Source organism: Perissodus microlepis, chromosome 6 (genome assembly GCF_051167445.1).
Source record: "Perissodus microlepis isolate ML-2025 ecotype Zambia chromosome 6, ASM5116744v1, whole genome shotgun sequence".
In the NCBI taxonomy this organism is placed as follows: Eukaryota; Metazoa; Chordata; class Actinopteri; order Cichliformes; family Cichlidae; genus Perissodus; species Perissodus microlepis.
Genome location: NC_140466.1, coordinates 2,315,193 through 2,340,349, shown reverse-complemented (window position 1 = coordinate 2,340,349; position 25,157 = coordinate 2,315,193). Strand labels below are relative to the sequence as shown.

At 40.6% G+C, this 25,157-nt stretch overlaps 1 protein-coding gene across 1 annotated transcript in view; it reads right to left on the bottom strand.

The window, feature by feature from the left end:
- sorcs3a (sortilin related VPS10 domain containing receptor 3a) overlaps nt 1-25,157 on the bottom strand; it is a 258,449-nt gene that overhangs the window by 126,025 nt on the left and 107,267 nt on the right. Inside the window, exons 3-4 of the mRNA XM_084930166.1 lie at nt 14,619-14,718; nt 7,581-7,739 (exon numbers count right to left, since the gene is read on the bottom strand). Coding sequence (XP_084786292.1) covers nt 7,581-7,739; nt 14,619-14,718 — 259 coding nt within the window. The remainder of the gene's footprint in view (nt 1-7,580; nt 7,740-14,618; nt 14,719-25,157) is intronic.

Here is a 25,157-nt window from a genome sequence, read left to right as displayed (position 1 = left end):
GGAGTGCACGTTCTTTATTTGCAACAACAGCCCTGGGGAGGTAGATGCAGCGCACAGATGACACATTCGGGAGGTGAATAAAAATGGGTCTAGCAGAGGTGGTAATCACGACTGGGTCTTTTGCTCTGGGGGCCACGGAAGCCTGCGATGATGCAAATTATAGCCGTATTAGCCACAGTTTCCTAACACCTATAATCTTCCACACCCCGACACGGACGACCTTGATTTTGTTGAACTGCCAAATCCGTGTCCCATCCACCCCGGCCGTCTTGATCTTTCTGCTCTTCTGCTTGATGTGTATTCTGCCTTCACAACCAAGATCTATTTAATCCGTGAGATCAATAGTTGTTACTGCTATTGATCTTGTGAGATGTAAGGTGGGAGCACCTCATATTTTGTGCGCGGTGGTAATCTTTAGAGATAATGTAGCCTGCTAAGGGCTGTTTTTAATTAACATTAGGAAAGACTGTTTTCCAATCATGCTGCGGTGGTGACTGATGAGTCCTTTTTACTCTTCTCAAGCCATCGGAATAATTTTATGTTTTGCCCAGAACCTTGGCTGAAGGCGGGAAGCACCGCTCTTTCAAGTCAGCTCCCACCCAGACTTCACAGGGATTTGAACTTGGCTAGCCTGCTCATCTTAATACTTAATCTTATAGTCTAAAATAGCAGCTGCAGAATTTGGAGGTTTTACTTGGAGTTTAAATGCTCGAGCAATGTTTGGAGCTCAAACTAAAGTTGTGCTGCAGACGACTTTTTTACTTTTTCCTTCATACACAAATTTTATTAAATTCCAAAAACAGTCAAAAGAGAAACTAAGAAAGTGGAGAGGATTATTTTCTTTAGAAAGAAATGTATTAGTACTGTAGTCCCCTATTAGCAAGAAACACAACAATTCCTAACTAGAAACCACATGATGAATGAGATGAATACATCCTTCATATGTGAAGCAGATTCTAAGAATCTGTCAGTACATCAGAAAATGAGGCTGATTCAAAATAATATCCTTTCAAAATAATTACAATGTATTTACAATAAAGTGCAGAATACATAATCAAATGTATGATTAAAAATAATCAAATCTCAGTACAACAATGATGATGATGCTTTGAAGCTCCAGTTAAAGATTCAAAGACATGGTGCTCTGAACCCTGCATAGAAATCTATGAAAGAATGTAATAATAGCAAGGACAGTGGTTGACCTCCCCCTGAATAAAAAGAGCTGAAACTTATAAATACAAGCACAGAGCAGACGTTCATGATCATTTCAGCTGTGTGGTGGCGGGCATGTCTACTCCGTTCATGGTGAAGATGTGAGCAGCTGTGCTTTTAAAAAGTTTTTGGATTACTGATGAATTAAGTGAATTAATGTGTCATAACTGACATGTGCAGAGGCTGAAGTTGAAGTAATTTGTGAAGGAAAAGCTTCTGAGACTTTTTATGCATTATGAGTTTGACTCGTTATTCTATACATTCTGCTTTTAGGTCCTGGAGATGGTGGAAGAGGCAATAAAGGTCTCTACCCAGTAACTTTGAACAATCATCTAAAAAACTGTTAGGAAGCATCACCAACATGGCTGACAAAAAGCAACACAACAACAGAAAGACTTTGATCTTTGAACACAACACGCACTGCTCTCATGGTTAACTCACGAGAGGTGGCATTATACTCAGCTGAGCGTTTCTATTCCTCGTATGTCAGCAGAGTTGATTAAGCTATAGCAAAAAAACGTTCAGTGTAGATAACAATTATACAAATATTGTGCATCTTGTTTGTTTGCCTTCATTTATGAACATAAAGCAATAACGTTATGAGCAAACAATCAAGGCTGGTGTAACAAACGTATTTTGAACTTTGAAAAATCAAAGAACGATTTAAGCAAGAACGATCGGCAAAGAAGACGCTGCACAGAGATTGTGGGGAATATACTTAATTTTATGGTTCCATTTTTGATGCATTTTACACCATTTCTAGTGAAGTAAAAATTTACTAAAGTGACTTTATTTGAACAGAAACACACATGTGCCGGCTCGCTCGTTATTCTGAAAAATCCATGAACTGCAAAATCAGATTTTACTGACCCGTCTCTGAGGAAACCCTGCAATTTCAAATTAAACTTAAGTGCATGATCTATGATATAAGGAACTGTGACTGAGCAGCGCTTTCTCAGCATTGGCTTCAGTTGTAACTAACAGAAAATTTCTCTGCACGATAGTTTGTCTGACTGAATAAGAGAAACCAAGTAGTGAGACGTTATAAAGATTGGTGAGAGTTCAGCGGCGTCAAAGGACTCTATTGAACATACAGGGAGTGCAGAATTATTAGGCAAATGAGTATTTTGTCCACATCATCCTCTTCATGCATGTTGTCTTACTCCAAGCTGTATAGGCTCGAAAGCCTACTACCAATTAAGCATATTAGGTGATGTGCATCTCTGTAATGAGAAGGGGTGTGGTCTAATGACATCAACACCCTATATCAGGTGTGCATAATTATTAGGCAACGTCCTTTCCTTTGGCAAAATGGGTCAAAAGAAGGACTTGACAGGCTCAGAAAAGTCAAAAATAGTGAGATATCTTGCAGAGGGATGCAGCAGTCTCAAAATTGCAAAGCTTCTGAAGCGTGATCATCGAACAGTCAAGCGTTTCATTCAAAATAGTCAACAGGGTCGCAAGAAGCGTGTGGAAAAACCAAGGCGCAAAATAACTGCCCATGAACTGAGAAAAGTCAAGCGTGCAGCTGCCAAGATGCCACTTGCCACCAGTTTGGCCATATTTCAGAGCTGCAACATCACTGGAGTGCCCAAAAGCACAAGGTGTGCAATACTCAGAGACATGGCCAAGGTAAGAAAGGCTGAAAGACGACCACCACTGAACAAGACACACAAGCTGAAACGTCAAGACTGGGCCAAGAAATATCTCAAGACTGGTTTTTCTAAGGTTTTATGGACTGATGAAATGAGAGTGAGTCTTGATGGGCCAGATGGATGGGCCCGTGGCTGGATTGGTAAAGGGCAGAGAGCTCCAGTCCGACTCAGACGCCAGCAAGGTGGAGTACTGGTTTGGGCTGGTATCATCAAAGATGAGCTTGTGGGGCCTTTTCGGGTTGAGGATGGAGTCAAGCTCAACTCCCAGTCCTACTGCCAGTTTCTGGAAGACACCTTCTTCAAGCAGTGGTACAGGAAGAAGTCTGCATCCTTCAAGAAAAACATGATTTCCATGCAGGACAATGCTCCATCACACGCGTCCAAGTACTCCACAGCGTGGCTGGCAAGAAAGGGTATAAAAGAAGAAAAACTAATGACATGGCCTCCTTGTTCACCTGATCTGAACCCCATTGAGAACCTGTGGTCCATCATCAAATGTGAGATTTACAAGGAGGGAAAACAGTACACCTCTCTGAACAGTGTCTGGGAGGCTGTGGTTGCTGCTGCACGCAATGTTGATGGTGAACAGATCAAAACACTGACAGAATCCATGGATGGCAGGCTTTTGAGTGTCCTTGCAAAGAAAGGTGGCTATATTGGTCGCTGATTTGTTTTTGTTTTGTTTTTGAATGTCAGAAATGTATATTTGTGAATGTGGAGATGTTATATTGGTTTCACTGGTAAAAATAAGTAATTGGAATGGGTATATATTTGTTTTTTGTTAAGTTGCCTAATAATTATGCACAGTAATAGTCACCTGCACACACAGATATCCCCCTAAAATAGCTAAAACTAAAAACAAACTACAAATTACTTCCAAAAACATTCAGCTTTGATATTAATGAGTTTTTTGGGTTCATTGAGAACATGGTTGTTGTTCAATAATAAAATTATTCCTCAAAAATACAACTTGCCTAATAATTCTGCACTCCCTGTATGCAGAAACACAGCAACAACAACAGCAGAATCAATTAGCTGATCTTTTTACTGTAAAAGAGATTAAAGCTGCTGACTTGTGATATTCCATTGATTCTCTGACAGTGTGAAGGACATAACATGAAGTCGCCATCTATAGAAGAAAAACATGGCTAACAAAACTTGGTCAAAGCACGAAGAGAAGCCTGAAGGATGCTGACACTACACTCTTTGATCAGGTGAAACAAAAAGACATTTGAGAGTGAAGTTTGCACTGGATGGATGGTCATGTAAAGAGATGACACTTAGCTCAAAAAGCTGGTTTTAGAGGAATGTTCCAACATGACAAGTTCCAAACAAACTGCAAAAATCACATACAGTAAGTCAAATGTATTCCCCATGTCTCTGATTAAAAAGGGGAAAAAATTAATTAGAAGACGCACTTTTGCTCCACTGAAGAACAGCTCAAAACAAACATGACAGAAAAGAAAAACTGTCTGTTTATCCTTCCGTCCATCCATGTTTGCCCAGGAGGATCCCGAGCCTTTTGCAATTAGTTAATAAATTATTTAGTGTCATGATCCGTGGGAGTGTCTGGAGGTTTTCCATCTGTGGCCGTGGGTCCTTCCCTTTTGGGTGGGACCTCCAGCGCCTCACCTGTATTCCATCTGCAAGCAATCAGCGCGAGAGCTACTTAATCCTGTGCAACCTGCTTTTCCTCGCCAGTTTGTTATTCTCTCAATGGCGAGGTGTTGCATTCCCTGGTTCAATGTCACCGGGATATTCTCCGTCTCCCTCTCTCTCTTCCCGCCTGCCCTCTGACTTTTCATTACACTTCAGGGCTCCTGAGGAAGCGTCCACGGACCTCCCCTCCTCAGTGCTTACTAACTCGGACGTGTAAAAATCCCTCTGACCTCTTTTCTCTTACCTCTCCTGCAACTTGACTTGCTAGGACAATCCCTCTCAGTCCCAGTCACCGATCCTCCGTGGCTATTATTTACTTAAGACTTCGTCCGCTTCGTATACAAATATCCTTGTCAATAGTTACTTTGCGTGTGTTTGGTGTCTGCATTTGGGTCCTTTCTTTGGGTGAACCTCTGGTTCATGACATTTAGTTATTAGCCTTTATTTTGATAAATATTTATTTATCTTAAACAAATAATAAACCTGCTGCTCCTGATGAGCAAACTCTGCTTAGCTGGAGGTTCAAGCGTGGTTCTAACACACTTAGAGAATATGTATTCAATCAAAAAATCTCATTTCACTTTATTGGTAGATCAGTTTCCACGTCTCCTTTAATGAGCTATGGGACAGTAACTCTTAATGTTTAATGCATCCAGAGCTCTAATTTTAGAAACAAACAGCATCACACTTGGGGGTAAAACAAACAAACCAAAACCATACTATACTATACTTGAAATTAAAATGTTGAGGTTTTGGATTATTATGTAATCAGCTGGGGGAGTATTTGTTCACTTTCTCTTTATGTTACTATCATGTATTGGAGTGTAAACCAAATACAGGCTTAAGAAACTGAGAACAAACCTCTCATTTGAGTTGATGAAGTCCAAAGTACAAAAGGTCCACAACAGAAAGGAAATGAAAGCCAAAACTCCAAGAAGATGATACAAACACAAAGACGGAGACTCAGAGGAAGGGCTGGACTATTTATTCACACGTGAGGTAATCAGGGAAGCAGGAGGGACAGAAGACACATGTGAGAGTCGATCAAAGTGCGCAGGACACAGGAAACGACGAACTACCCAAACAAAACGGGAAATGAATACCAAACAGAGGAATCACAGGAGGAAATGCAAAGAAAAATTTAACAAGAACTAAGAAACATGTAAAAACCAAAGTCTAAGAACAACTTAACTAAATACAAAGAAACCATAAAGACACCAAACAGAAAGTGCCTAAAATTAAAGCGGATGTAAAATTTACTTTAGATTGTCACAATCTGGGTGGAGACCTGTTAGGTGAGTGTAAGTTTCACTACAATCTAACTACAACTCTAGAAGGAGCAGTGATTCTCGTGGACTGTGGAGGGACAGATGGATGCAGATTATCTCATTGGTCCTGGAAAAGGCCCAGCCAGGGACCGCGACACTCATACATATAACAGATGTTTTATATTAAAGATATAAAACGACAGATTTGGTAATTAAATTTCCACCTAATTCAAAATCATCCAAGGCTAAAGTCAGCTTGGCTGGATAGTTTGAAGTTATTCAACCATTTCATTTAATCACCTTTTTTTTTATTTTTACTTTTTTGTTAGTTGTACTTCAGCTTGACATTGAGTCCCGCAGCGTGCTTTATAAAGATTAGTTGTTGAGCGGCCTGGTGCAGCCACCACCTTCCTGCACCAAGTCCCGTCCTACAGGACGATCGTTTTGGCTCTCAGGTCAGCGTCACTGACCTTAATGGCAGCTGTTTCCTGTGCACAATCTTGGAGCTCTGTGTGAAGAAGCTGTGCTGAGCTACATACTGTGTGACAAAGCTCAGTGAAGGTGACACCATGATGAAGACCGGGGTGGGAAATGAGAATCATTACAGGCTGGGAATCATTTTTAGGCACAGCCAGCTCTCCTACTGGGGCTGTTTCCTGATTGAGGTTCAGCCTAAAATACGACCAAAATAGTTTTTCTTGTTCTCTAAAAACCTCCATAATGAATTTACCGTTTCATGATATAAATTCCTTATATTCAAAACAGTATGGCCACGTTCACCATGTGGCTGTGGCTAATGGAAGACAGTTTTCATATACCTGTTTTATATGGTTTGCTTGTACAATCTGATAAAGATAGGCACACTTTTTTTTTTCATGACCGCGATCTAGCTAGCTACTCAAGATACATGAAAAGTGTGAGAAACACAATATACTTGAGCATCATAAATACACATTTTTAAATGGTAAATGACCAACTTTGCAGATGTAGATCCCAGACTTCACCCGACTATTTGATTAGTTCATATGGTAGTTATGTTGTCTTGGAAACAGATGTTGATGCTGAATGAGAGACACTGAGGCAAAAACTCTTGATGTGGGACTCTAACCAACAGGTGGCGTCGCTCTGCTGCTCGTTATAGAATTGGTTTGATTATTTTCATAAAGAAAATAAAGATAAAACATTTTTATTATCATAATTAAAAATTACTTGTTTGTTAGTTTTCTTACAAGCGCTTTCAGCAAATATGAATTTGCAGTCACACACACTTCACAATCCGAGCCTTTACAGTGATTTGGGGGTAGTGTAAAACAGATGACAAAGGATGTCTGTGTATTGATTGTGGCACATGTTACATGAAGGGTTAGTTAGTAATGGGGAGAATTTAACAATTCAGTTCAACAAAAGTTGAGAGTGGAGATTTTTTTTTTTTTAGCTGTGAGTCATCACCTGTGCACCGTTACTGCTACCACTGAAGAGCTTTCATGCGAAACAATCAATATGTTTAGCTTACAATTTAACCAAGGGGATTGTGACAATATTAACATATTAAAGGACGGATATAGAAATAGAGGGTTTGTAATAATAGTGTGTCTCAAAGAAAGGCCTCACACTTAATTCTAGCTAAATAATTTTAAATTACATTCATCGGGTGAGTAAAAGCCATCAGGTAATTAGCTAAATTGAAAAACCTACAGTATGCTATGTGAGCAGCACAAAAGGTTGCAAGTAAGGAGCAAAGAGCTAATTACAGGTGAGGACAGAAAAAAGATGACAATGATCTCACCTTCTGGTCGTGACTGTAAGCTAAGGCCCAGTCCTCTTCAGTGGGGTGGAATAAAAGGCTCAGGAGGTAGAAATTGAGGCGGTACTTCTGGTAACTGGCTCCCTCATCAGTGCTGATGAGTACGCTGCTCTCAAACTCCGGATCTGTCAACACCATAATCTGAGAGTGGGGAGGGGGAGAAAGGGAAAAGGATGAGGAGGAGGGCGTGCACACACGTGAAGGATAAAGGTGTGCGTTTTTGAAGATGGGAGAAGAAAGGATTTAAAGGGCAAATTTTGTGCAAAGAGGTGGAAAGATGGGGAGATGAGAGGAGGTGGAAGAGAGACGTTACTGTCAGCAGAATAGGCTCGGCATTTTGGCACACGTCAGGCTTATGCTTGGCAAACAGCTCTGGAATATTTCCAGCTTCATTTCTTGACTGTGACTGTTGCACTTGCGTTGCCATAGTTCTGCAGCTTTTCTGAGGCGGCGCTTCGGCATTTTCATCGTCTCGTTCCAAAATAGAAGGTTGCTCGCAGCAGCAAAGAGGGAAGTGGCATCTAAACCAAAACACAACCACATTCGAGCACGTAGGTGGCATCAGAAAAATTGATCATTGGAACGACTTGTCCAAATAGATTACAGTAAAGTGACGCCACTTGTGGTCTAGCTGCAATTAAGTGCCGTAGAAACAAGTGATTGAGCAGCCATGCATGAATCTGCACATACAGTGTGTTATTTTGGTTATCAGTCGGTGCTTTAGCATGTCATTTTTCCTTCCAATAAAACTCTAATTTCAAATTTAACAGCTCCACAGTAGTAGAAGCCCTAATTTCATGCTTGGAATATTTCTACCAGAGCTATCACAGTTATTACAGTATTCACTAAGAACAGGGATTCCACAATGCATATTTCTTTCAGCTAATGACATTTGGAGTCTTTGTGGGAGCAGATAAAATGTTCACAGGAATTCCTCCTTGAATAAAAAGAAGGTGTTAGCATAGATGTAGCATTTAAAAGGGATGGTACTATTTTGACTCATAGAATCTGAAATGAATCCATTATCAGTTTGGTTTACTTTTATATAAACAGGGATTTGAATGATTCCACACAAATAAATAAATAAAGGTGTTTTGTTGTATGCTTCACTTTTAGGGTAACTAATCTTGATCAATACACACTTCATCACAGGATAGGTGTGGATGCTCTAATCAGCCATAACATTAACACCATGAAGAGTTCTGCTGGGAAATCTGTGTTTTTGCATTGGATTGCTCATTTGATACGCACAGCCCACCTCAACATTTCTGCGCTGGTGGCAACAGTGCTCCCATGAAAACAAAGCCTGTGGGGTCTGAGGCATTATTCTGTAACCCACGGGACCCACTGAAAGCATTCACAATGGCATCACAGGTATCAGGGGTGTTTCAACAGTACAATGAAGATGAAGAAAATATTGTGCAGCTGATTTTTAATGTCTTTATTAATACTGTTTGCTTGGCTGCGAAGCATGCGGCTAATATGTAAAGCAACATGCAAGTCTTTGTAATATTTATTATTTCTCGGCCGAACAGTTTGTAGTAAATGTTTTATAGCTCACCTTTAAGAAACACCAGTTCAATTTTACTGTGTGGGTGTTAACGAATTAGCAGCTAAGTCCAAAAACCTATTTTATTTTTCTTACCAAATCCTGATGAAAACACTTGTTTGCCTGACTGCTAGCGCTTCTGCTTACATAGCCTCTCAGCTAACTGCTTATTGGTCCTGTTGGTCACCTGGTTCTGAAAGCTGCCCCGTGTTGCAGCTGGAAACGGGGTTAACAGGCCAATCTGTGCTCCACAAAAGTAAAAAATAAAAAGGAAAAATTAGCTTGACTCCAAAGTTCTCAGAGAGCCGAGTACAAACCAATCTACCGTGTTTCTCGTTAGAATTAAAACATGAGGCAGTGCAGCACTGAATGTTTCTCTCGCAGTGTTTAGTCTGTTATCTGGCTTAAACTACAACACCCACACCTCCACTATAATTGTGTGGTGGAACGGTGGGTAGCGATGGCGCTCACAGCCCAAACGGCTGTTTTCTCTCGTCAATTCCATTTGAATTGGAAAAACAACAGCACATTTGTCACTGACAGAAAAGCTAGACTTCTTTCCAGAGCTTTAACCGGGAACCCTCCCCGGTGGTGATTTAGATAAATTGTTTTTCATTAAGCACCAATAAACAGGCAGCACTTTCTCAATCTGGGTTTCTCATTGGCCCGGGCTCGCCAATCTTGCCATTCATTACCTGTCACTGTCTAATGCCAAGGCCTCCTGATATCTGCAACAGTCTTTGGGGCTTGTCGGATGTAATTTACAGTTTTTAAGCAGTAATCATATTTCATCATGTTGCTGTGAGCAGCAGAGTCTGTTTTACATTTTCAGTCACCTGTCAGGACTTTCAGTTAAAGGAAAGAAAAGCCTGTCTGAACACATTGTATGTCTCATACAAAAATCTGCCCTCGTCTTTAGTTTGAGTTTGAACTGAGCGACGAGCGTCACGTGTTCTTGCTACAACTATAGCTTTCAATTGCAGCATTTTAGGTCATCTTTCCTGTAGCCTTGATTCAGAGAGGCTCACGACGGGCCTCTCATTTCATTTTCACATTTCTATTACTCACTTACCACCTTGTAAGTGCAAAAACAACCACATTACTTCCCAACCTCAGACATTATCGTAACAAACCCTTTCTGTCTGTCACCTCTGCAATTAGAAAGAACCCAGAACCAATTCAACGCCAATACAAAGGCGGGAAACGGAACAGCAGCCAATTTCTCTCCTGCCTACTAAAACAATCGGCCTCAAACAATAATTATTCACTTCCAAAATCCCAGTGACCGATAGCATTAGCGAGAGGTGATTAAGATTTCCCTCACAGCATCCACTCGGCCTCGGTGAGGAAGTGGGCGAGTGAGGAGGGTAGCAAAACGAAATCGATAAAGGTCGGAGGGATAACCTTTGTGTTTTATCAGCCTGCCGTTGAGCTGTGCATGGGCTACGGCACCAAGACGGAAGCCAGCAGCTGTCGGATGATGAGATGTGGAGGTATGGATCAGAGAGGGAGGAAAAGAGACTCTCTGCAGCAAATGAATCGCATCACGCCAGATCAATTGAGCTTAGTCTTTCTTTGACGGGAGGGTTTAACACAGAGTTGTCGCAGCAGTATGCTCATTAAGCATGGATCAGGACTTAATCGCCAACATTTAGCTATCATGTTTTCACTGTCTCGCTTCCTCAATGGCATTTTAACAGTGCATGTCCTTATTTTTAATTTAACGTAATCCATGAGCTGTTCGATCAAGGATTTAGCACATGGTGAGCATCAGAATACAGCCAAGAAGATTCATGGCAGCTGTCAATTTCAGCGATCTGCACTAAATGTCATTACCATCATTCAAATCTATAATGTGACTTTTTAAAAGGTCACAGCTTCACCTTATTTCTAAAACAATGTAAGCGCAAAAGAAAAACACAAAAGCAGTTAACATATAATGGCGCCTTTATTGTGGTTGAAGGAATATCTCAGAGAGCAGCAGATGATTGTATCTTACAGTGACTGATTGGGCACCCAGACGGCTCTTTTTATAGAACACGGGCAGACATTAAACACGACGACTCGGATGCAAGAGGCAAAAGATAAATAAAGCAAGTGTTCAGGCAAGCTTTCATACATGCACGACGGTAAACCAAAATAATTAGGCCATAGATGAGGTCGAAGAGGCAATCAGCCCACAGGCAGAACGAAACTGGGAAAACATTTGGATTATTGCTAGATTTTGGCCAACGTACGCCGTTACAAACCTGCATTAAAAAAACAAGGACTAATATCAGTTGTTTACATGAGTACACGTGTTATTTTTTCTTTTTCTCACGTAAGCCGAATAACAAAGTGTGTCACATCAGCAACCTGAGAGAGAGAGAACCTGAGGGACTACGTTTCTGCTATGCCCTTGATGTGGAATTAAATTTTCTCCACATAAACAGAGAGAGGAGGAGTGAGTCATGAGGAGCAATCAGCATCGGCTATGATCTGTTCCTTACCTCCACGTGGTTTAGCTCAACACTCTTGGAGATCCTATTAACTCCCATGGCACGCAAACGTATTCAGGGTCAGTACCTTGGCTCGGCCCTGGCATAGTGAGGCTGATGAGCCCGAGCACCTCCACAACAATGAGCACGTTCTCCACACGGCCTGTAGTCACGCTTTGGTTTGTGCCGCACGTGAGTCTAACCAAGTAGGCCAATGTCGACAAAAGGATTGTTTCCAAGGATACGTAATCATATTGTTGGGAAAATCTCAGTTCTGACTAAACTTACTTTGAATTGACTGTTTAAATGTTTTAAAGAAAGATTTTTCAGTTCTACGGTCTCGGCGGTCCTGGATGGCGTTTAAAGAAGCCTTTGTGAATATTTTATAGCGACAACTGATCTAACACATAAACACTGTGACAGTGTGAAACCTACAGAGAGTTCTCAACGCGACGTGCAACCTTTGTGACTGTTATTAAGGCCAAACCCTTCCTGCTTAGGTTTAACGTTCTTAACAATGTTCTCAGCTGCAGGAGGCAGCCCACCAGCAAACAGCTGACTTATAATATTTACCTTATAATATAAAGTACCTTCAGATGACTAGTGATGATAGTGCAGTAATGCTCTTTAGATCAAATTCAGTTCTATGTGAAGTTCTACATGCATAATCATTAGACAGTCTATGTAAAAGAGACCTTACATAATTGAACCACACTTTCTGTTGATGTCTTTGCTTTATTTTCCATCTAAGATGTGAAATTCAATCTAAAATGTTATTCTACATATTGTAACAGTTGCAAAAAGGCATAAAAGGCAATAGGACTCTTGTACAATACTATTAAAAATAATAAACAAAATAATGACTCACATAATGCATACTTTAACTATCTGTCTAATGTTGTAGTTAAAGTTACTGACGGATTAATGAGTTTGCTTTTGTGCTTGCTCATACTAACCTGCGACTCCAAAGTGTGACTTGTTATTCCAGCTAACAGCCCGTCGAGCTCCACGTAAACAGCATTATTGTCTCCGGCCATAAATACCAGATAAACAGATCATCTTACTGCTTTCTAAACTTTATTTTTGCCATATGCACACGATAGTTGCCGCGTTGTGCCCGAGAGAGCTGGGTCGATATATATTTACGTACAGAATACTGTAAATTGACCGAAAACACATGGATTCAGAAACAGCTCTGGTTCCCTTTAGGCTACAGGTTGAAGAGTAGACTCCGACTGTAGCTTTGCTGCTTGGAGCACACTCTTGGCTACGATTCCACTTGCCTATCAAATTTTTGCTTGGAGCACCAGATGCGTGATGTTCAACACATGAGGGAATATCAGAGTTGCAGCCTGATGCTAAAGGCTTTGGATCTCAATATAAAAGTGTAGGGATTTAGAATCCCTCCTGCTTGACAGACATGACCTGTAACCCTAAAGATAGAACAATGACCAAAACCCTAAATGATTGGGTATTAATTAGCACATTTCATTTCAGCTGGAGTTAGACAGATGGATAGAAAAACATATTCGTAGATTATCAGAAAACAATAAAAATCAATGATTGACAGAACTCTCTGGCAAATGAAAAACACTGGCAGATGGTTGGCAGCTGGCAGTGGTCATGGGTTTGTTTTTGGGGGCTTGAAATTCTTAAAATTCCACTTAGATTGTTGCCAGAAATATTCTTATAGAGCAAGGACTCACTGTACATAGTTTCCTAACTAATATACAGACTATTTTATCCACAAGCAAACTCACATAAGATTTTCAATTTCAGATGCCAATAATAATATCGAATAATCTATGTTACCTAGTATTCTATTTAATACCTCAACTTGTAAACATAGCATTTAGCAATGAGCACTGATTTAATCCTACCTGTAAAAGCCACAGAGGTATGTCATATAAACCAGCTGCTCCAAAGATAAATACTGCTTTCATTTACCAAACAGACCTGTTCTGTCTGTATTCTGTCTCTGTCAATAAACCTCAAGACTTTCTGCTGATGTTCCCATTAAAAAGCCTCAAAATGAGCTGATTCGCTTAAAACTATGATTTGTCAAGTTCAATACAGATTTTTAACCTCTAAACATCCATCACACAACCAATTATGATGGTACCTTTCAGATCGCGTCTCCTCAAAGTTCTTCTGTTATAATATTTCCATTTGGGTTTGCCGAACAGCAGTAGATGTGACCCTAACGCTACCAGGTCTAAACAGGTCGTGGACAGTCTTCAGGCGACCTGCACGTTAAGCTGTTAAGCAATAAATTATCATCCGGTTAGATTCAAAATGTGACCATGATGTGTTTAAATTCCCTGCAGATCAGCTTATTTATTTAAGTGCACAACACACACAGCTCGGTGGTCTCAGTTCTACATCAGTCTCTAAGCTGCAGTCAGGTACTTAAATCTACAGTAAATATGAGTGCAACAACTGGGATATTATAGTTGTAGCTATAGAAATCCTAATAGATATTTTAACTAGTGTCAATATAAACATGATATTTCTTCATGGGGAGTAAAGGATTTGATAGTTTATTTATTCAGAGTTTTGCATTGTAGTGATGAAAAAGTCTGAATTTCATATTTGTTCTAAATAAATCATCTTTGTGAGTCTCAGTGCCCTTTTCTTATTGGCTTTTCCTAAAAAATGTGCTTTGAAAACAAAAGCCAAACCAAGAAATAAAGTAATCGTGCCAATTACAATGTTATTACTAAAATTTGTCTTAAGTTCCACTGACAGTGAGCTGAAACCAAATTAAAATGGGCAAAATAGACATTACTAGAGTTATTTAGTGAATAGAAATAGTTTTCTCTGAAAAGAAGGCTCTCGGGAGAGCAGACTGATGAGTATGACGTGACTCAGGTTGTACTGATGGAATTAGGCCTGTGCAAATGTAATCATACCCAATTAATTAAAGGAAAACATGTCAAAGCAACAAAGCATTTCCACTGATGAGCAACTTTTTGTGATAAATGAACATCTCACCTTTCTCTTGTTAGACGGACAGACGTATAAGTAACTTAGGACAGTCTTGGATCCAACTTTGTCATTCATTCTCTCATATGTGGAGCCGTAATCGGTGGATCTGAAAGAGAAAAAGCCGTCGGAAGCATGAAAACACTGCCGTGGATAACCCCACTGGAAGTTTGAATGCATGAGTAAACAAACAGATGAAGGATTCCTGGGACATTGAGCAATTTGTGTCAAATAAATTTCATTTGCAAGTGATGAAAAAGAATGCGATATCACACGCAATGGTAACACAGCATGCGGGATAAAGGCCGGTACGGCACTCTATATAGCTGCTCTGTGCTGGACAGAAACCTCTGGCAATAGAACAAGAGAAGGTTAACCAATCATCTATAGCTGCCAACGAAAATGATCCATTCAAAAACGTCTAGGGACCTGGCACTATAAATAATTAATTCTCTCCTGATGACTACTATGAAATAAAATATGACGAGTGCAAAAACATGTGGATGTTCCTGAACCCTCCAGCTTTAATAATTTAACAGTGGGAATGAGCCTGTTAGCCAGCCTAGTCCCTAGAAACTCCACATGAATCCATCATCACTAGTAACTACCAAATCCGCCTTCAAGTAGCATATTACAGCTTTTACAGCCCTGTCCTGGCTTTTTCTTTTTTTTCGTGGGAGCTATATTCATACCCCGGATTTCTCTCTGTGGGGAAAGGAGCACCCACACACCTCTGCGGCATATCTCCCGTTTGGATTTGCAGTCTACTTCAAGTTGTTATGTGGAAAGTGAAGATGATACCTATTTCCAGATTCTTTCCGTTTTTCAGTCCAGCTTGTGTTCCTTCAGCGGGAACGGGCTTTCAAGGAAATTGCAAAGAGATGCCTCTCATTCTAATTCATCTCAGAATGCCTGAGAGTCACAGCAGTTGCTATGATTACAAAGCACAATAATGAGTCAGATGGACAGCGTCGTTTCCACAGCATATTAAGGTGAGGTGTGGGGAGAAGTGTTGCACTGAGAATGATCCTGATTTGGAGCGTGAGCTGTGAGCCTATGTGCTTAGACTCTGTATTTCACCGTCGGAGAATGCATAAGTAACGTTAAAACATGCAGCACGCTGGTCTTGGTATAAGCGCACACCAGGCATGCAATCATCATCGTCATCATCTAGTCATCTCAATGCTTGGACTTCTTAAATGCAAATTGATAATATCTTTGATGAGCCGGAGAACAGGAGAAAGTCAGCTCATGATTAGCTGTGACCTCCCAAATGACTCACGCTCTGTACAAGAAGGCTAATTATTATGAAAGGAAAATAAGCTGATTATTATACAAGATGACAAAAGAAAGCTACACACATCGTACTTTTAGACCAGTTCATAAATGGGAAATGTAAATAGGGATACAGCGTTTCCAACTTGACAGCAATTTAGAGTCCAGACTACAGGAATGCCCAATTGTTACTCTACACTATATCCTGAAAGGGAAAAATTGTAATCCAGCTGCTTTCTGTAAAGAAGGATACTAGAATTTGTCCTCACTGAGACCTTGTGAGAGTATTTAGGTCTTTAGGTCTTAATCAGGGTCTCCATCCTTTCATGTTCTACTCCTGCAAGGTTGTCCAACTCCAGTCCCCGAGAGCTACCATCCTGCAGCTTTTAGACGCATCCTTGTTCCAACACACCTGAATCAAATGAATGGCTTGTTATCATGCCTTTGCCAAACTTGATGGCACGCTGAAGAGGTAATCCAACCATTTGATTCAGCTGTGTTGGAGTAGGGATGCATCTAAAAGCTGCAGGACAGTAGCTCTCGAGGACTGGAGTTGGACACCCCTGTTCTACTGCATGCTAATGACCAACTCTTGGGGGTTTTTACTGTAGCCATGATATGCAGATGGCAAATAAAATATATCTCTTTCAACACTTCAACAAACCAGCAAGCCAAAAAGGCCAAAGAAAAATACAATACATCATTTGATCTCCACATGGCCTGTTTAACTACACCAGGGGTGTCCAATTCCAGGCTTCAAGGACCGGTGTCCTGCAGGTTTTAGATCTCACCCTGGGTCAACACACCTGAATTAAATGAGTTGTTCATTACCAGGCCTCTGGAGGACTTCAAGGCATGTTGAGGAGGTCATGTAGCCATTGAAATCAGCTGTGATGGATCAAGGACACATCTAAAACCTGCAGGTCCTTGAGGCCTAGAGTTGGAAACCCCTGACCTACACAAACCTGAAGCCTGCTCAGACCTGAATGACTTTTGACTTTTGACTTGATTAAGTGAACTATTTGAGGCTTTCTAGCAACCAGATAGCGTCAGGTACCAAAAATGTGTCCCTTTGGTTAAAGCTTTTTAATGCAGCACTTCTCAGATTTGCAAAAACTGCAAAAATCTGAAATGTGCTGGTTTCACAAGTTTCCTAAAATGTTAGAAAATGTATCTTACTGCTGTTGAAGCTGGGATAAAACCTAGTTTCAGCGACAAATGCACTGAGATGTTTCTCACCGCTGATGGGGCCACTGAGCAATGTGTTGATTGCAAGGCCCCCTGACTTGTTTATATGGCATTCATGCAAATGAACAGGTGGATGGTTTTTACGCTCCTCCTGCGTTATTGAAATGTAGTAGCAGTAACATGTTAACAAAGTTGGAAGCAAACGCATCTGAAAAGGAGAATTTTTTTTAATCCTCGTTTGATGCTCTTAAGATGTGTCATAATAAATTAAAGGCACATGCTTTTTACTATGTACACACAAAATATACTCATTAGAACCACCTTTCATGAAAAGTCTGCATGCTGCCTAATTCATTAAATCGAATGGCCCTGCCATCAAGATTACCTTGGTAAATCTTTTGCAGGGGTCTAGGAGATAACACGGACAGAGAAGAGTTATTTATTTATTTATTTATTTAGTATTTTAGTTAAATTAAGTTTGCAGGTCCTGCCTGCCACTTCAGATGAGGTCAAGTTAAAGCTGTGATTTGACAAGCACAATCACATTTTGTACAATTAAATTAAGGCGAACTGAAAGTATTTCTTATAGGCTCAGAGTGTGTTTTCAGCCAAATTTGGCCAGTCCTTGCGCCTCTAATCACATTAAGTGTTCAGGAACTGACAAGTCCAATTTGACCTGAGCTGTACTTTTAAGGATTCTCAGTGATGCAGAGAGGATTATCCATGCTTACATTTCATAGTACATCAATTACTGCATTGTGTTGTTTCACTAAAATAGACCTAATACTTATATTGTTTCTATAGAGGTCCGGCTTAAAAGCCACATTGTGTCTAAGATTCTCTTCAGTGGCTTCTTGTATTTAATACTTATGAATTTATTTATTACTTGAAAGCACTGAGAACATTTTGTTTCTCCATAGATGTGAAGCCTCTTCTGCCTTGTTTTGTCCCTGCCTTATTTTTTTCTGCATATTTGTCACACATTCAGGTCATCAGACTGATTTCAAATTTTGATATCACGCAAAGATAAACTGAATGCAGGGATTTATCTCCGTGTGAAACCTTACACTTGCCATTCAAACGTGTTCACCTCTAAGTCAGTCAGCTTTCTAAAAACATGTTTCAAATCACAGTTAATGATTTAACAAGAGTTAAATCCTTTTCATAAAGAGGTTTGGATATTTTTTCCCTCAATAAAAGAATCATCAACTGCATTTTGTGTTTACTCAGGTTATCTTTGTCTGTCGTTAATATTGGTTTCATGACCTAATGACACTGATTATGTCTCCCTCCAGCCAGCTCCCTGAGCCTGGTTCTGCCAGAGGTTTCCTTCTGTCAAAAGGGAGTTTTTCCTTCCCACCATCACCAAGTGCTTGCTCACAGGAGGTCATGTAATTGTTGGGTTCTTCTTTGTTTCATTACAATATAAATCATTGTTGTTGTGATTTGGTGCTATATAAATAAAAACAAACTGAATTGAATTAAAACTTGTGTGACAAAGATGCAAAGGTGCGAATGCATCTTCACAGCGCTGTATAGATGTAGAGTATGTACATATGGAACTGAGGAAAAAATGACCCATTAATGATGGATTTTATAGATTTCACTCTAGCGTTGGCTCAGATATCACCTTCAGCATGGTCATAATGAAAGTAGATCTGTACAGCAAGATGAATCCAGCTGCCATCCTTTGCAGTGATAGCCTAAAAGGATCATATCTGAGGAGACACACTGCTTCCTATTTGCCTTTTGCAACACAGCTGCAGCCATGGAGTTGAGCTCTATTGGAAGGTGAACATTTAGTGAAATACCACAACGTTTGCTTATTTTTTTTTAGAGACAGAGCCTGTCCAGGTATGCTACAAGATACTGCACCTCATTGTTTATGTCTAGTAAAAGCATTTAATATCAATGCAGAAAAAAGAGGCTCCTTTATGTATAGAAATTGAAATTCTTTTTATTCAGATAAATCACAGCCTCCATGTGACATTAAAAAAAGAGTTTCAGTTGGCTAACGCTAACGCTAACCATACCATATCATATTATTAATAAAATAATTTCCATAGGCGTGTAAGACTTGGTTGATACTTTTATACACTGAAGAATTTGTATTTTATCACTGAGGTGGTGAAACTTTAGATACATATAACTAGTTAAGTAGATACATTTCCTGGTAGTAACTTAAGATTAAAGGGAAAAAAGTTAATATCAGTCTACAATGCTAACTTTGGTGTAACAGGGCAGTCCTCACCCCACCCCCACCCGCCATGCACTATACAAGCACATTTACAAAGCTCCATTCACTGATTGAACTGACTAAAGCACAAGCACTGAGGTGCTGCTTTCAACGTGTCCTAAAAACAATTAGTCTCCGGCACTGCGGTACCTTACACGAGTTTGAGCCGTGTTCAAATGTTTTGTATCACAGGTTGTTATTGCAGGTGATCAGATGGAGAACACAGTGGGGGCAAATGGGTTGAAAGGAACATTTTCCTTTTTCCCCCAATCCTATAAACACACTCCCTGTTGTTTCACGAGTGACTGAGCTGATGGAGGTCCGTGAGCAGTAACAAGACCACAGACACTCGAAATTGCCAATTCTCTTTTGGTTGAACAACTTCATTCTTATTGGCTAGAGAATGACATTTTATGAAGTGTCCAGTTTTTGAGTTCAGTAAAAGTCTGAAGATAATTAATGTGATTGTGATATTTATCTGAACTTCTGGATTTCATAGACACTTGTTTTAATCTGGATTCCCCTCCCCTTGTTGGTTCAGTCCACCGAGAAGCTTGTACGTCTTGTTTCGTCCTGTTAGTAAGATGAGAAAAGAAAAATAAAGAAAAAGGAGGCATAGTCCCAGAGTCAAAGACAACTACTGCCTACTGCTGCTATTTTGAATGTTCAACAAATTTTCAATTTGAAGCACAATATAAGTTTCTTTCTTCCACCTGCTTCCATTTCTGTTGAGTCGTGCAGTTTCTGTGGAATTAATGCCTGTTTCAGGCCTGTGGTGAAAGATAGCAGCTTGGAATATTTTTGTGACTATCGGTAAAGGAGATTAAGGCAGATTTGACTCAGGATGTTACATCAGACTCTCCTGAGTGCAGGATTCTCTGTAAGTCTGACTAAACAGACTTACTATACTGGTGAGAGCATAATCGATTACACAATATTCAAGGCCTCTGTCAGCCTCTATACTTTAAAGCTTTAAAGAAAATCTGGGATTTTCTAAGTATGCCAGGCAAGCATGTAACCTGGAAAATATTGAAATGGAATCTTCTATATCAGTCACAAAGTGGAGGTCACAAAGTGAAGTCCTTCCATTTTTTTTAAAAGAGCCATAAAAAGAGATGCAGTGCTGAGGATCGCAGTGTGGGAACATCAAATGACTGGAATAAAAGGCAGACATAAATTGCATTAGGGAATGTTTGTGAGGTTTTGCCAGATGGCTGCCAGTAAAGCAGAACAATTCAGCGTTGGTGTACAACACTGTTGACCATGCTCTGGGGAGACAGAGAAAAAAGCCATGCACTTCAAAGACTGTGGAGACTGAAGGATGAAAACTTCAACCAAATCATCTTAGTTTCTCAAGCTTGTACAAACAAAGCACATCAGCCTGAAGCATACAGGAATTAAAGGAAACTGAAGTCTGCTGCAGTGCAGTTCCAAAGGAAAAAAACAAAAAACTATCCGACTCTTTGTAAACCTGACATTGCGTTACTTGCTATAAAGTTCAATCTGTTTGTGAATGTATGCATGCACATATACAACAGCAAAGAGACCCGGCAAGAACTGAAAACACCAAATCAATATTCATCAAGGGTCTAAACATAAAAGCATCATCAGGTGGCTGTCAAAGCCAAATGGCAACAACTCAGTTATCCTCAGACAATGAGTCCAACGGAGACACAGAAGCCTCAGAGAGCAAGAAAGTCAAGAAATAGGAAAAGGTTTCTCAGCAGAGAACCCTGCAGCAAAATCAAGCCTGAAGACTCGGAACACTCACTGACTGATGCGCTCGAAAAACATTCTCGGCGCTGGTGAACCGAAGCGTTCTACGCAGTGCTGAAGGGTCAGAGGTAGAGACGCCTGAATGAGTCACAGACATTTTCACTGCAATTGTCTGAATTGTTGCAGTCTTTTGTTCCAGGGACAGACTCTTGGGGCATGACAAAGCCAATTCTGCTCTCGCCATAGGTCCTCGACACAAGCTCACTCTCTGGATAGTATCAAGGGAACTTTGGGTGACCACGGAAAGAACTAAACAGAGCCGTTGCCAGAGCTGAAATTCCCATTATTAACCCCCATTTCTACAAGGGGGCTAGCTGAACATGGTTTAGATTTATTAGATGATCTGTTCTGTAATTCTTATGTACAAGCAGTATGGAGTGGAAATGCCTCCGCATGTTTGACCTGTAAAGACCAGTTCATCCGAGTAGTGTGACCACTGCATGCCAGGCCTCTGCACGGTTAGGAAACCTGTGCACTGGACCACTTAAAGAAGTGGGCATGCATTGTGACCGCTATCCAAGCCCCAGCTCAAAAGTCTGATGCTTCCTCAATGATGATGATGATGGAGCGTGTCACTGCAAATGCAATTTAGCCACAAAATGCAAAGAATCATGAACCTCACTGGGTGTTTCAAGAGGATGTGTGTGAACAGAAGAGAAAGCAGATCCAAATGTACTTGGGCCAGAGGGGCCTAGCATGCGTGTTGTGAGAACAAACCAAATACAGAGATTGTCTCTTCATCTGTGTTTGGCTTTTCAAGCCAGTTCTTATTCAAAATAGTCAAATATTGCTGTTTTCTCAAAGGTGCTCACATCTCAAAACTAAGAAAAAGATGCTCTTTTGCATTTATGCTGTGACATACTGTGTTTATGGCCAAAGCAAGGCAGCTGTTTAACTCCCAATTCACCATAAATAAAGCACAAATGTTTTAGTAATTTATCAAACACTTATTTTAAACTATGAATTATTTGTTAGCCAGCACACTGGACTTCTCTGAAAAGCCAAAATTAATCAAAATGTTCAACCACTTAAACTCATTTAGTGATCAGAAATAAGAAATACCTGTAATTTGGCCTCTTAATCAACAAATAATAATGTGTTTTACTCTTTGTTTTCATCCTTTTTCTAAAACAGTGAATTTTAATAAATATTTAGTATTAAAAAACATCTTTAATTAAAGAGCTTGTGGTGGATTAACCATTAAAGAAACATACAAAAAGTGTTAATTATCAATACTGTTAATTTAGAGCAGCTGTGGAATAAAGCTTCATTTGGTTGGTGGTCTAATGAAGCTGTTAACCTCTTGTTACCCTTTTACATTTAAAGCACTTGCTAAGTTTAATTTTTCAGTGTGATGTGTTGAAATGGTGCGTTATAACCTAAACCACAGTAATTTCTGAAATCCTACAAGGTAAAATGTTATTAATAGGTGACCTGTAACAGTGAAGATACAAAGAGCAGAGGTAGTGACAGTGAATGAGATTAAACACTTTGATCCAACCATTGAAAACCAAGGACACCGCACAAGAGAGATGAAGAAAAGACTGCAGGCAGGGTGGGGTGGGTGGAGACGAGTGTCAGGGGTGATTTGTGACAGAAGGTTAGCAGCTAGAGTGAAAGGGAAGGTTTACAAGATAGTAGTGAAACTCGCTATGATGCATGGATTGGTGACGGTGAAACTAACAAAAGCACAGGAGGCGAGAGCTGTTAAAATTTTCATTGGGAGTGACCCGAATGGACAATATTGAAAATTAGTATATCAGAGGGACAGCTCAGGTTTGGAGATGACATTCGAGAGACAAGGCTGAGGTGGGATAGTCGATATACTGGACAAAGGATATTGAATATGGAGCTGCAGGGCGGGAGGGAAAGAGGAAGACCACAAAGAAGATTCATGGATGTAGTGAAGGAGGCCATGCAGAAGGTTGGGGTGATGGACAGAGATGGTAAGGATTGAATGAGATGGAGACAGAAGAAGAAGAATCAGCAAATGAAAACAAAGTAAATCAGAAACCCCCAAAAAGACAAACAAAGATATCACAGCCATTCCTTCAACTCCCTAATGATGATGTCACGGCCGGGATGGCCGATGTGTTTGAGGTGTGAACCCAAAAGCAGACACGGGAGAACAAAAATAAGTATAACAAAAACTGAGCTGTTTATTAATTATGATATCGAACAAAAAACAAACTGTGATGAGAAACATGAACCTGAACCAAAGCATGAAAGTAATCCTGAGACTTGAAGTACATGACACGAGACAAACAGACAACCTGGGACACTGGACAGAGGGAGACAAAGGATGTAAATACACAGAAGGGTAACGAGGGAAGTGGAAACACCTGCGGAAACAAAATTAAACACACGGAACATGGAAACACAAGACTTTCAAAATAAAACAGGAAACATGGAGAGAGCTGGGACACTGTTGGCCGGCTGTGTACTTTTGTTGTGCTCTGTCTTTAAGTCTCTGCAGGTCCCTGATTGGAGAAGCTGACAGCGGCTGATTGGTCCCTGATCATGTGGCTCTTTTCAAAATCCCTCACCAGCAGTTGTGCTGGGCAGCCACTGACAGCAGCAGCAGCAGACCTGACCCTGGCTTCCAAAACCTGTGACATTTATGTTTGAGATTCTCGTGACTTACCGAGCTTTGTATATAGTGTGTACATTAGCTTTCACTTTCACTGAAACAGAAGGGGTGAGCTGCCTTATTATTTTTCCTTGTACTGTTTTCTCCTGTTTATTTCAGTGAGGGAGTTAGGTGTGACGTTTGTCTTTTGTTTCACATAGGGTTTTAGATAGCACCTCCTCTCCTGACTTAGCTTGTTCTGTTTGTTATTTTGGCCTTTGTTCACCCCGGAGCTTCATTTTCAGTGTACACAAATAAACCACCGTTCACCAAGAAATTGTTTTTTCTGTGTATGGTTTTGGGGCCCAGGGCGGCGTCACTGTTATGGTACGTTCCTGTACCCCTAGACTGGGAGGTAACATAAAGTGGGGGCTCGTCCGCTCTTTTCTTTTGCCATTCTTTTTGCTCATTGTGTTTTGTAGGTTGACTACAGTTTTTGGTTGGCAGTTTTCTTGTAGTGTTGGGGGTAAAATAGCCACAATGACTTTTGACGTGGATGATTTTGCACTGCAACCCACCATGGATAAGTTGGATCGATGCACAAAGGCAGATTTGTTGTTGGTGGCAAATTTGTTTAATGTTAGTGTGCCTTTGAATGCTAAAAAGGCAGAAACTAAGCAGTGTCTGACAGCACAGCTGTTGGATAAAGGGGTAATTGCGAAGTTGAAACCTCGGCCGGTTGATGCGACTGGAGGTTTGGTGGTGGATGTGGGAGCAGAAGCTGCTGCAACCATCCCACAAGCTGCCAGTGGACGGATGACACCAGGGGCGGAGGCTCCTGCTGCCATTCAGGTCCCAAACGTTAGCCCAGCCGGACAATTACCAGGGTTGGTTACGGAGGATCTCAGGCTCGCCCTTCGCCTGAAAGAGGTGGAGCTTGAGGCTAAAGCCAAAGAAGTTGAGCTTATGCATCTCCGCATAAGGGCTATGGAGCTAGATCCTTCCCAACAACGCAATGTTACCTCTACCCCAGTGAGCAAAATTGTGAGTAAACCTTCTGATTCATTCTCCTCTGATCAGTTTGATGCAAGCAAGCAAATTGCTTTAGTGCCACCTTTCAGAGAAAGTGAGGTTGACTCTTACTTTAATGCGTTTGAGCGCATCGCAGCCACTTTGAAATGGCCGAAGGATGTGTCGAGGATGTGTGGAGTTTGTTGTTGCAATGTAAATTTTGTCGCAAAAGCTTGACAAAAGATACAGGGAGAGGGACACAGAGGAGAGAGACACAAGGGGAACCTACATAGACGAGGAGATAACACCTAAGATGAACTAATAATAACCCCAGAACTTAACATTATCTCATAAGTACTCAAAAACCAAATCACTCTGCTGCTGATGCTGCAGGTGTATCAACCCACTGAGACCAAAGGAAAGCTTGTAAGTATCTGTGGAACACAGTATTTAATGCTTTGGGATGAGAACTTGGTTCCCTGGTTAATGTACC